Source organism: Cebidichthys violaceus, unplaced genomic scaffold, assembly GCF_023349555.1.
Source record: "Cebidichthys violaceus isolate CVI_PGR_0920_01 unplaced genomic scaffold, fCebVio1.0.p SCAF_10, whole genome shotgun sequence".
Taxonomy (NCBI): Eukaryota; Metazoa; Chordata; class Actinopteri; order Perciformes; family Stichaeidae; genus Cebidichthys; species Cebidichthys violaceus.
In genome coordinates, this window is record NW_027176263.1 from 9,995,441 (window position 1) to 10,007,642 (window position 12,202).

Genomic DNA, 12,202 nt, shown 5'->3' on the forward strand with positions numbered 1-12,202 from the left:
CAGTAGAGCTTGGGTGGATTACATATTACATCCGCATATCTCCCACAGCCACCAGTCAGTGCAAAAACTCCTCCGTCAACAATCCTCAGATCTGTCACAGAGACAGATGAGCCAAAGGTGGAGGGTGAGCAGTGAGCAGGGAGATATTTGTCCTCAACAGTGGCATTGCTGTGTTGTGGGCCCCTGATTGTTTTGATAGGGATATAAATGCATGTGTGCTACGGCATCTGTCAGGTAAGTACTAGACTTAATGTTCATGTCCTTGCTTTTGCCTTGTGCCAGTGAGCTATCCGCTCGGTGCTTAGATGGATCTCAGCACACGCCTCCTAAACTGTACAGCTCATTACAAGGCTTTTAGAAAGTGCTCTTTCAGCCCCAGCGTGGATGTGATCTACACAAGGCTAAATTGTCCACAATGCATCTTGAAATGGGATTTTTATGTACGTTGCTTTGCTTGAGCAAGTATTTCAGCCTGTGAGAGAGCATTTGTGTGAGAATGACGTGTCAGGGAGAAAAAGAACACCACAAGGGACGAGAGGATGTACGGGAGATACAACGGGAGAGGAAGGGATACAAAAAGAGAACATGACCTCTCTAAGTCTTGGTAGTTGGACGCTTGGCACTGATCTTGTGAGACATTGAGAGGTGTCTCCTCTTCGGAAGGAATAATCCATTTAATCTGAGGTTGCATGGCTGTGATTGATGTGCAAACAGGAGCAGCACTTAATAACCTCTACCATGCTGGGTGACCCTGTGGCCCACTGTGGGCACCAGTTTGTTTATGGGTGGTACCTCCGACACACTATCCGTGCAGAAATTCTGTTGTGGCTAATGGGCCGGACTGAGGGATTGGACTGTCAGCGCAGTGTGAGCCCTCATTTTTCTTTCCAGGCGTCTAAGGTACCCCCTGCTCACCCCTGCTACACCCAACCTCCCTGTTCTGCCATCATCTGTCAATGGTGACTGAGTCTCCTGGAATATGGAGGCGTGAGAGAGAGTGTCAATTAGCATTAGCCTTTCTGACAAATCTATTTTTCTCTCCACAAGGGCCTTGGATAACTCGTTCCTGATTCCTCTCCATCACAATGTTGGAGGCACAATATTTGTTTTTCTACAACAATTCAAGTGTGAAAATGGGTCAAGCACATGTTCGTGAGTATAGTGGGTGCATGACCATGTGCAGATATTAAACTATGGCTACTTGTATGGGTATTCTTCAGGGACAGAAAGAGAGAAAGAGACACAGAGAGAAAGACAGAGGGAAAGAGAGAGATCGGGACGACGTGCCTCTCAAACTAAAAAGCTTTTGTTTACATTGCTGAAATGGAAGTTGACCTTAAAGGTTATCTGAAATGTACAGAAAACGTCAAAACGCCTGACAAGAGAGCAGGGCCCCTTTCAGAACATGGCAGTACTCAAGGGGCACAGGGAGGAGCCATATGAATAACACCACAGCACGGTACTATACTATAGTTCCTTTGAAAGTCCCTCCTCTATTTGACCTCTGCTGTGTGAAGATCTTCAGTCTTAATCAGCGGTATTGTTCTGTGCAGATGCAGTTATGGGAAGCGCTAAGCGCTAAGCCATTTATTGAACAGGCTGTTTAATCCCCCTCTGCTGCATGCTTGGCTCTGCACAGCCTACCCCTTTGATGCGAGGGGCGTCTGGTGAAGCGCTATGACGGGCTCCTACTGGCAATGCAGCACAGGGCACCGGAGTGAACAGCAATAAGCAGTGCCCTCGTCAACGTGGAGTACAAACAGTGACCCTCTCCCCCCTGCATGCATTCTGCCTTTGTGTCACTACAATAGAGCGGTTTCACTCCAAAATGCCACATATCCATTTTGTAAATAGAGCCGTATGAATCCATCACCCGACATTCTTCATTTTATTTCTTTAATATGATCTGTAAAGGTGATATCACTGTCAACTATTTCAAATTTACTTTAACATTTACTTTCAAAGCAAAACTTTTTTTTCTGTCCATCAATTGAGTTAATTTGCGATAGTTTCTAAGTCACTAAAGAGTTAGAAACTGACGAGTCAATCACTGACAAGTCAGACAAAAACAAGTCAATCACTAATAAATCAGACACTTACGAGTAAGACACTAACGAGACAATCCTAACAATTCAGACACTAACGATTCAATCACAAATGAGTCAGACACTAACGAGTCAATCACAAATGAGTCAGACACTAACTAGTCAATCACAAATGAATCAGACACTAACGAGTCAATCCTAACAATTCAGACACTAACGAGTCAATCACAAATGAGTCAGACACTAACAAGTCAGACACTAACGAGTCAGACACTAACGAGTCAGACACTAACGAGTCAGAAACTAACAAGTCAGATACTAACGAGTCGATCACTGAAATTTCTGACACTAACGAGTCAATCACAAATGAGTCAGACACTAACAAGTCAGACACGAACGAGTCAATCACAAATGAGTCAGACACTAACAAGTCAGACACTAACAAGTCAGACACTAACGAGTCAATCACAAATGAGTTAGACACTAACAAGTCAGACACTAACGAGTCAGACACTAATGAGTCAGAAACTAACAAGTCAGACACTAACGAGTCAATCACTGAAATTTCCGACACTAACAAGTCAGACACTAACGAGTCAGAAACTAACAATTCAGAAACTAACAATTCAGACACTAACGAGTCAATCACAAATGAGTCAGACACTAACAAGTCAGACACTAACGAGTCAATCACAAATGAGTCAGACACTAACAAGTCAGACACTAACAAGTCAGACACTAACGAGTCAATCACAAATGAGTCAGACACTAACAAGTCAGACACTAACAAGTCAGACACTAACGAGTCAATCACAAATGAGTTAGACACTAACAAGTCAGACACTAACGAGTCAGACACTAATGAGTCAGAAACTAATAAGTCAGACACTAACGAGTCAATCACTGAAATTTCCGACACTAACAAGTCAGACACTAACAGCTCAATCACTAACAAGTCAGACACTAACGAGTCAGACTCCAATGAGTAAAAAATGTGCTGTAGGAATGTATTTTGCAAGATAAGAAAATATGAGAAGAGGGAATGCATGTTGCAGAAATGACTTATCATCACTGACTAAAAGTTGCAGTGAAATAAGGAAGGAAGGAAGGGAGAATGAGAGAAAAGGAGTGGGAAATAATTTAAAACTTCTGCCTTCCTTATCATTAAGCCATTTTGAGATGTGTGCATTGATAGATGGCAGAAAACAGACAATATTGCAGAGAGTGAGAGGAAATGATTGGGAGTTGCATACGCAGTAACTGTGCGAATTGCAAAAGTGATGGGTTGAAAATGTTCAGTATCCCAAGAGGGAAGAGTTCTTCTATGCAGCCCAGAGTATAATTATAAACATCTAGTGATTTATAAGCCTGAGGGCTCTCTTTAGTACACACACACTGGGCTTAGCTGTATATCACGATGCGTGGCCACTTGGACTATCTCAACCCCATTCACATGCATCAAAGTTTAAATGTGCCGACTGGGTATTTACGTATAGACCTGCAGCTGTATGGTGGTTCAATCTGTGCTGAATAGATGGACAGCTTGTTGAACTGAAGTGCACCATAATTAGCGATTTATTTTTTTCCGCTTCCTGGATGCTAATAATGTGGTAGATGCCCTTTGCCCAGAAACTGGGGAGAAAAGAAAAGAAAACTAGTTTAAGGGATCACTGTGTGTTTACCGCTGGTTTAATAAGCATTTTGTCGAGTTCTGCAATCAGTGATTTGTTAATCAGTAAGTGTATGTTGTGTGTTGAGAAAGGAGTAGGAGTGATGAATGGAGAGTGCATAACTTTGTTCCGACATTTCAGAGAAAAACAGATGTAAAGTAGTCAGTAATTCACATGTGTGAAAAGAGGCTTTTTTTGATGCTGATGAATTCTTGTACTTTTAAAATACAGTGAAGTACATTTTACAAATAAGTAGATCCTAACTTAACTGAAGTTTAGAGGCTTCCATGATCCTAGCGCATGCTCCCATGTTCTGGGATGCTGTTATTAGTATTTGCCTCTTTTACGGTGGAAATCCTTGTTTAACTTCCTTCTTGCGGAAAGAGGAGTTCATGATTGCATTTCCAAAATGTGTTTCTTCAAACAATATATTATGTTCAGCAGTCAAACTCAAAACAAGCCACATCCTGCAGCACTATGCAGTCATTTGAGGCTGAAATGAACAGCAAGCCAGATGGCAGGTGTTCACCTGTCAAGGATTTTTCACACATATCTATAAATTGTTTTAATAGATTGCAGTTTTAATTTCACGTTGGGATGTGATTGGATATTTGCATCATATAAATAAGACGTGGTACGCAATCACAGAGGCAATGCTGTGCCATGCATATTATGATACTTGTGAAAAATCAAACAAAAATCAGTTATGACTGACGCTTCGCTTGCATCTTGCAACTCAGCTGCGTGTACAGTTGAACAGCCCAGCATCAGGTCTTCATTAGCGGCCGTTCATTCAAATAACTCAACTGTGGCTGCGCATATTTACACCATCAGTGCTAGAAAGTATACAGCTAAATTGAAAACAGTAAAGTAACACCTAGGTATTATGTTTTTAAAGGATGGAAACTTTGTTGTGAACAAAACCCCAACACAATTACACAAGTGTGAGATATCACAATAATATTATGTCTGATGTAAACCTTATGTGGAGTAAGCACATCGCAGAAAATATAGTTCAGAAACATACGCAGGGTGGACAAAAAAGCAACACAAAACATGATATGAATTGTCAAGCATCTGAGCAGAATTAGGGCCACAGAGCAGCTTCAGTCCGTCTTGTTTTTTCAGTGTTTGAGAGGTAGATTACATTATTCTCTCTGAAGGAAAGCCTCCAGCTCTTTCAGTGACGGTTATGTAAACCCATTAAGGATTTAGCTTTGGTGACCGGAGAGTTCACTTTGGTGTTTAACAACTCATCGGGCCCAGTTGCATTTTCATCCTTGTATATGAACTGTAGATTGCAACATGTTGTGGAAACAGTGTTTGCACCATAGGGAGCACCTGGTCTTAAAACGGTCTTACTTACCGGGGTTGTAATATGCTCATTGAGAGCGATCAGAGCACCTAACGACTCTCACGAGATGACTGGCCAAACAATTACAGATCCCTGGTCAGGTTCAACAGTTACAAGCTCACATTGGCCTTTTTTAAACCAATGGCAAAAGAACCATCGTGGTTCACTAAATATCCATCTTGGTCATTTGAGAGTATTCAAAGCAAATATTGTACAAATAGCAGAGTTGAGACTGCTTTCATAGAACCGTATTGCTGCTGACTTGTTATTGACAGTGAATGAAAATCAGCATGTTTATTAATCCTTACATATTTGGCACCCACTGTGATTATTAGAGCGTGTGTGCAAATTCAATGAATGGTGTCTACTGTAGTCAGAAGAGTGAAATAATGATGTCTTCTCAGCAGAGGCAGTTTACTATATTATATAAACTCCAGTTGTTTCTCTGCATCCAGCATCATTTGCCTTCACAACTTCAAAGCCTGTTTATATCGGCAAGTTTGGCATGTTTTCAATGTGACTTTGTTTAAGTCTAATTAGCACAGTAGCTCTTTGGCAGCGATGCCTTGCTGCATATCAGGCCTGGTCCCATGAGGGAGCACAAGCATTGTTCGGGGTCTACATTTTGTTCACCTCATACAAGCTTGTGTCTTTGTGCAACATGGAGTAAGGTGAACTTGTTGGTATGTTACAACAAACTGTGTTCTTCTTCAAAGACAAAGCCTGTACCCCCCTCTGCTTAATGTAGAATGTTGAATATAATATAGTATCATTATTTGTCCCCTTGGGGAAATTCATTTCTTCACTTTTATTGATTTACATACACACGCACACGCAACAAATGTGGAGCTATTTCAGGATGATGGGCCACAGCGCAGCACTTCAAGCAGTTAAGGGTTCAGTGCTTTGCTCACATGCCCAGGAGGTGAACTAGCAACTCTCCAGCTGCCAGTCCACACTCAGTATTTGGTCCGTTCAGGGACTTGAACTGGCTACCATCAGGTTCCTAAGCCAAGTCCCTACGACTAAGCTTGTGTGTGCAGACTGTTATGATAACATATGTATGGAAAGCAAAAAGTAAAAAAGTAAAGTAAACAAAATAAGAAGGATTAAGCTTACCATAGATGCCTGTGGATATACATGGGAAGGCCTGTGTGGAAAAAGACAGAAAGAAAAAGTTAAAAACATATTCACATAGATTGAAAAAAATGACAAAACAGCAGGGACTTTTCTCCATCTCACTGAGCACTCGCACCACATCCACATTAAACTGTAGCCATTGAAGCACACTTTACCATTGTATGTTTGTTGTTTACCTCTACAGCTTCACTTGCTCATTCCCAAGAGGAGCAATTTACAATACCATTTGCACAAATCCCTGCAATGCTAACACAGAACTGTATTGTAAACCAGCTTCAAACACACACACACACACACACACACACACACACACACACACACACACACACACACACACACACACACACACACACACACACACACACACACACACACACACACAGAATGTACTTTTCTCTTAACTTCCATAAACAGGCACATTAAATTCATCCTGGACATGAACACATTCACACATTCACACATTAGATTGATTAACACGATCACACCGCGGCATTAAAGAGGCTGTTGGACTGTTGGAAATCTTATCATGCTCGGTTGCACCAATGATCATGATGGGCCATTAGTACTTATTGCCCATACTTGATGTCCATAACAGTGATATTTGCATATGTTGCTTGAGGGAACGGTGGATCAGACTCGTGTGAATTCAAAGGTAGGCGTAGAGTTTGTTGCTTAATAATCTCCAGCACTTAAACATCACAATGAGGACGATTGATCCCGTCTGTCGCCTACAGCCCAAACGTACACACCACTGATGCCTTAACCAAGGACTGAGGCTGCTTCTCACACAAAATGTAGTTTCAGCCTTTTGATGTATGTCTTTAATTTAAATGAAGTTAGATAGACAGCTTTCATTCTGCGTAAAGTCAATGCAAACTCAGCTGGGTCTCAATGACAACAAGGACATCACAGCCAGAGGCTTTTCAGCTAATTTCATTCAAATGATGAGAAAACTAAAGACAGAATCACAAAGCCGTTGTTGCCCCATTTGGATCAATAGCAGAAATCAATGTTATCCCACCAAGCACCAACAGCAGCTAGGGACATATTCACAAAACAATACAGACATGCAGAGAATCTGGATATATTATGAATATTTTCATAAGCTTAAGAGCAAAAACCTACAAGTATTTATGGCTGTCTTTTCCAAAAAGATTATAAAAAGTAACCACCTTGTAATAGTTCTTGCTTTGTAGCACTTTGCAGCAGACATATTATTCAAGCATGGCTTCATAGCTGAAAATAGTTTCATTATTCTTTACTTCTGTGAGCAAATACATTATGATGCATAGGCCTCGCTGTAAGCTTCCCTATTTCACATTCATCTTTTTAAGTATATTAATAAACAGTAAAGAGAAAGGATTTTTTTCAAAGGTCCTACTTGTCCTCAAAAGTCGCTGAATACGTGCTTTAGTTCCCGCATTCATCAAAAGGCGTGGCCACAACATTAATATAATAAGATGACAAAGAGAAAAAAAAGGGGGACAATTTCAGCTAGCAGCTCACAACTGGATGAATACAGCGCAACAAAACACTACAGAGATTCATCAAAGACTAACACACATATGTCAAATTCTCTCCATGCCAAAACTCAGCCCAACAGTTTGTTTTGCCACACTGACCCTGTCAAGTTGTGTTTAGAAACATGCTGTTGCTAGCAGAAGTGCCAAGATCACTTCATTTAAGAACTGAGAACACAATTAATAGATCTGACAGATAACAAATCCACGTCTGCTCGTAAGACGATTATACAAACAAGTCAGAGCTCTATTCTGGAGAGTCTTTTCAACTGAAAGAAGAAATGAATGTACTTCACATATTTTGAAAGTAAATAATTGATTAAAAAACTGATAAAATATGTAGACCTTTTTCTCCAAAGCAGCACAACCTATGACACCCGCTTTGAAATGCAATGGTCTGTTTGTCCTTGCTTTATGCGGAGAGGAATGAGTCTCTGTTTGTGCTCTTATTTACCCGTTTTCAGGTTCCGCCTGTCAAGGTGAATCTTTCTTCTGTAGGCGGATTTAAGTCTTTTACCAAAGCTTTGACCTTTCCAGATGACTGTCTGGGTCTGACACAAACCACAGATGATGAAGCGGGGAGAAGCATGGACATTTTTAGTCCACTGCCAAGTGCTGTCCATGGTACATATTGAGACTGAGGACACAAAATGGTCAAATAAACCGATGGTTTCAGAAATAAATCATAACTGAGTGCAAATCGGATGTTTGATTTTAAAAAATTTGTATTTGAAAACCTCAAAGGATGTCGAAATTAATAACTGTACAATGAAATTCAGTGCTTCGTAGACTCATTGGCAGTGAAAATCTCAATAGCTAAATTATGCCAATTCTACATTTGGCAACAGTCAATACAAACAGGAATCAAGATTTACTCCAGCAGGGGGAATCTATTGAAGCCGTGTAATAATAAGGAGGAAGTCAACTGATTTTAATCTTCAGACAAGAGCAGCATTATTTCCTGTCGATGCCTCCAGCCAGTCCCAGCTGCCAAAGTGATCCCGAGCCAGTAGCCTCATTATCTTCTCTCAGCTGAAAGGCCGCCATGTCGCTCTCCTCAACTTGAACTTCTGCTTGGATGACAACTACACCTTAACACATCTGTGGCAACGACATACCATCAGCATAATCAATTCAAATCTTTTTTTATTAGTTCCCTGGCTGAACCAAGGAAGGGTTATTGATCTTTCGGGTGTGAAAATGCATTGTGTAATCACTTAACGGGATGCTGTAAAGACTTGACTCCTTTGTGGCACACGCACATGTCGCTTACTTGTTTAAAGGACGGTTATTGCAAAAAGGGAAGACACGTATATCCAATAAAACTGTAAAGCCTGGAGAGCATGTCGGCAGACACACTTCTTTCCATCTATTAATAAGGCACACACCTCAATAAATTGTATAAAATATGCACAAATTATTAATTCATAATTAATTAGCAATGGTCAATATCTGTAAATATCAACATGCACAATATTATTAATAAAATTATAAATGTTTTGTTAAAATCACTAAAAGCCTCAGCTGATTAACTAAAACGTTCCTAAAGTCAAGGTGAGTGGTGGGAGGACCTATCGCATTTCTTCCCATGCAGAGGAGATGAGTGTTGGCGGTCAGTCCTCAATGGAACTGTTAAATCAAATAGAGCTTTAGCTCTTTTAGAGACAGGAAACGAATGAGTCTATTCATTTGTTAAAGCCGCATAAAAGCCAAGAATACTACAAGTGAATGCAACAAAGAGCTACAGCAGATTTCAGAAGCAGCCACAGCATGCAACACTGTAAGACTAGTTAAGCCTAATTCTCTTTCTTCTTCCACGTCAAGTCTGGGCCACCGTAGAAGCTATTTTGATAGTTGTTAGCGTGTATACCTGTAAACCTGCTTACATTGTATAAGGTCCAGTGTTAATTAGGACAGTCAGCGGTATATGTGACCTATGATTCGCGGTTTAGGTTGTTATTTCTATCTCTGGCTGCTCATTAGCAGTGAGTCAGCATGTTCGCATGCGCCCCGGCATGAGGCTGTGCCTGACATGTTGGCTTGTTGCTGATTTTCTTTGCTTAGGGAGTGTTCAGAAATTGGTCACCAGGGAAATTATTCTGTTGCTAGGGCTCCTCCCTAATCTATCACGTCACTTTAAAGTGGAGCACCTTTCCTCTCTGCATCTCTGCACGCGTATTCAGCTCACAGTATATTAAGTGGCTACAGTCATCTTTGTTGGAAAAACTAAACTTCTGTTACATTCATGCATCCTTTTAATGAAGTATTGATTATAATTAACATGCATTTACTCTAATATTTAAGTATTTAAATGTTTCTAATTGACACAACCACCAATGCTTATTAAAACAATGATTTATTCACTTCAAAGTGTGACTAGAGTTTTGCAAAGACCGGCCTCATAAAACTAAGTCACTTTTATTCCACTGAGGGCATAATAGCCTGCAGCTTTCAGTCATTTGTTAAGCAGCAGGAAATGACACAGTAAAGATGGCTGAACCTGTAGCAAATAGCGGCTGCCCTGCTGTAGCTGTCACCTTCCCATGAGCGGACAGGTAGAGGTAAGAAACCCATGCATGGGCACAGTGACTGCAGCACTGCCGGGGGAGCGCCTCGTCTCGGCTGGCTGAGTAAATAGCACTGGACACGGGGTGCTGCCCCCCTAGCTTGAAGCCTCCAAGCCTGTTTGCAGACGGAAGCTCTGCTTATAAATCACGGCAGCGAGGGGAGACCTTGTGCAAATGTGACCACAAGTATGTTATTATTCACCACTGGTACCAGTACAGTGTGGGCTTACATCAGTATCAGTATCACAACATGAAACCAATAGAATCCTCTTTGTTGTCTGCTGTAATTCTTCAAGCATGTAGGTCATGCCTGGTGTCTGTCTGACTCCGCTACCTGCTGCTGCTGCTACTGGGAAGAGCAAGTCACCGTTACAGATCAGGATATTCAAATGTGACACATTAACACCCTTTTATTCTGCATAATACCGCACTCCATATTCTAATGTGAGATTGTTTGAGTATCATTATGCCAAATGGAGGATGGAGAAATGCAGAGGGTGAGAAACCTGGAGCCTAATGACCCGAGTCCCACCACCCGTTTTTATATCTGCCGTGATCAAGTATAACTATTATCACAATAATATCTGAGTGTCCATTAAGGACTCAGCATCACTGGCTGTGTTTACATGCAGGGTTTCACTTACTGTGCCATAAGACTCTGGAAAAACAGCTTATTAAGGATAAGATGTTTGCATGCAACTTGGCTGATGGAGTCTGTGTTGTTATGAATAAACCAAAACAGAACATTCTTGTCCTGTCAGCAATTAAGTATGAAAATGTGCCAACACCAAGTAAATCCTGTCCTTAAGCAACAGTAGGTAACGTCTCATACAGAGGAAAGAAATGACAAACCAGACAATAGAAATTGGAAATAATCCTTCATCAAAATGTATCTATCGTGGTGTGCGAGTGTGAGTGTGATGTTCCCACCGCACCGCTAGCAATTTATTATTGAAATATGCCAGCCATCTAAACCTGGTCTTGTATAATCCCAGTGTGAGGTTTATTGGGTTATTCTAATCCAAACATTAAGTTGAATATGAATCATTTCACAGAAAGATTACTTAAATACGGATTATCAGAGTTTGTTGTGCATGTAAATAAACAAGCGGGTAATGTGCACAATTTGATAAATAATAAGAGACGATTGTAATAATAAAAACGAAGTCTGATGGATGCGTAAAGATACAGTAGTGTATAGTGAGGGACCACGGGATTTTCTGTGAAGCAGTCTGAGGGACTCCAGATGTGATAAAGGTGTGCATAAAGGGTTCAAGCACTTGCCACTTCCACAGTAGGACAAAGGGGGAATTGGGGGACTGGACTAAAGATAGATACAGTTGTTGAACATAATGAACTCTGTTTGGCCTTATTAAAGCTCAGGGTGTTCTGATTGTGTTTATCACACATCTGCACATACAACCGGGGGAGAAGGACTCTGCAGCATGTCCGTCAGCCAGACGTGTGACAGAGATGAGATGAATGGGCAGAAAAAAAGGCGTAAATGCTAAAGCCTGTGGATAGGGCAGAGCAGTGGAGCAAATACAAGCAGCTACTGAACTGATGGCTGCTTGATTCATTGGTCCATGACCAGCTGTATGGTTGATGAAGCACAGTCCGCCCTGAAGCCCAAAGCTACAGAGCACAGGTACACTAAGAGGCTTTTTTTGACGCAATATGGTCATTACATTGGGAACTAGAAGAAACTTTTAACATAAAACTGTAAAGTCCTTACAAAGATTCAACATACATATACTACATATATTGCAACATTGAATGTCCAGTTTGGGTAGAAAACTGTTATTATTCATATCACTGTGCGTTCCCACAGAGGTCTGCTGGTGACACCGATTCCCTCAGTGTTAAAGACGGAGCATTTCAAAACGGCATAAAGATGATAGTACTC

The 12,202-nt window shown here is 41.0% G+C and overlaps 1 protein-coding gene across 3 annotated transcripts in view; it reads right to left on the reverse strand.

Moving 5' to 3' along the window:
- Window positions 1-12,202, reverse strand: part of macrod2 (mono-ADP ribosylhydrolase 2) — a 383,002-nt gene that overhangs the window by 91,353 nt on the left and 279,447 nt on the right. For all 3 annotated transcript variants that reach the window (XM_068724930.1, XM_068724931.1, XM_068724929.1), the window contains exon 7: window positions 6,189-6,219. In XM_068724930.1, the coding sequence (XP_068581031.1) occupies window positions 6,189-6,219 (31 nt within the window). The remainder of the gene's footprint in view (window positions 1-6,188; window positions 6,220-12,202) is intronic.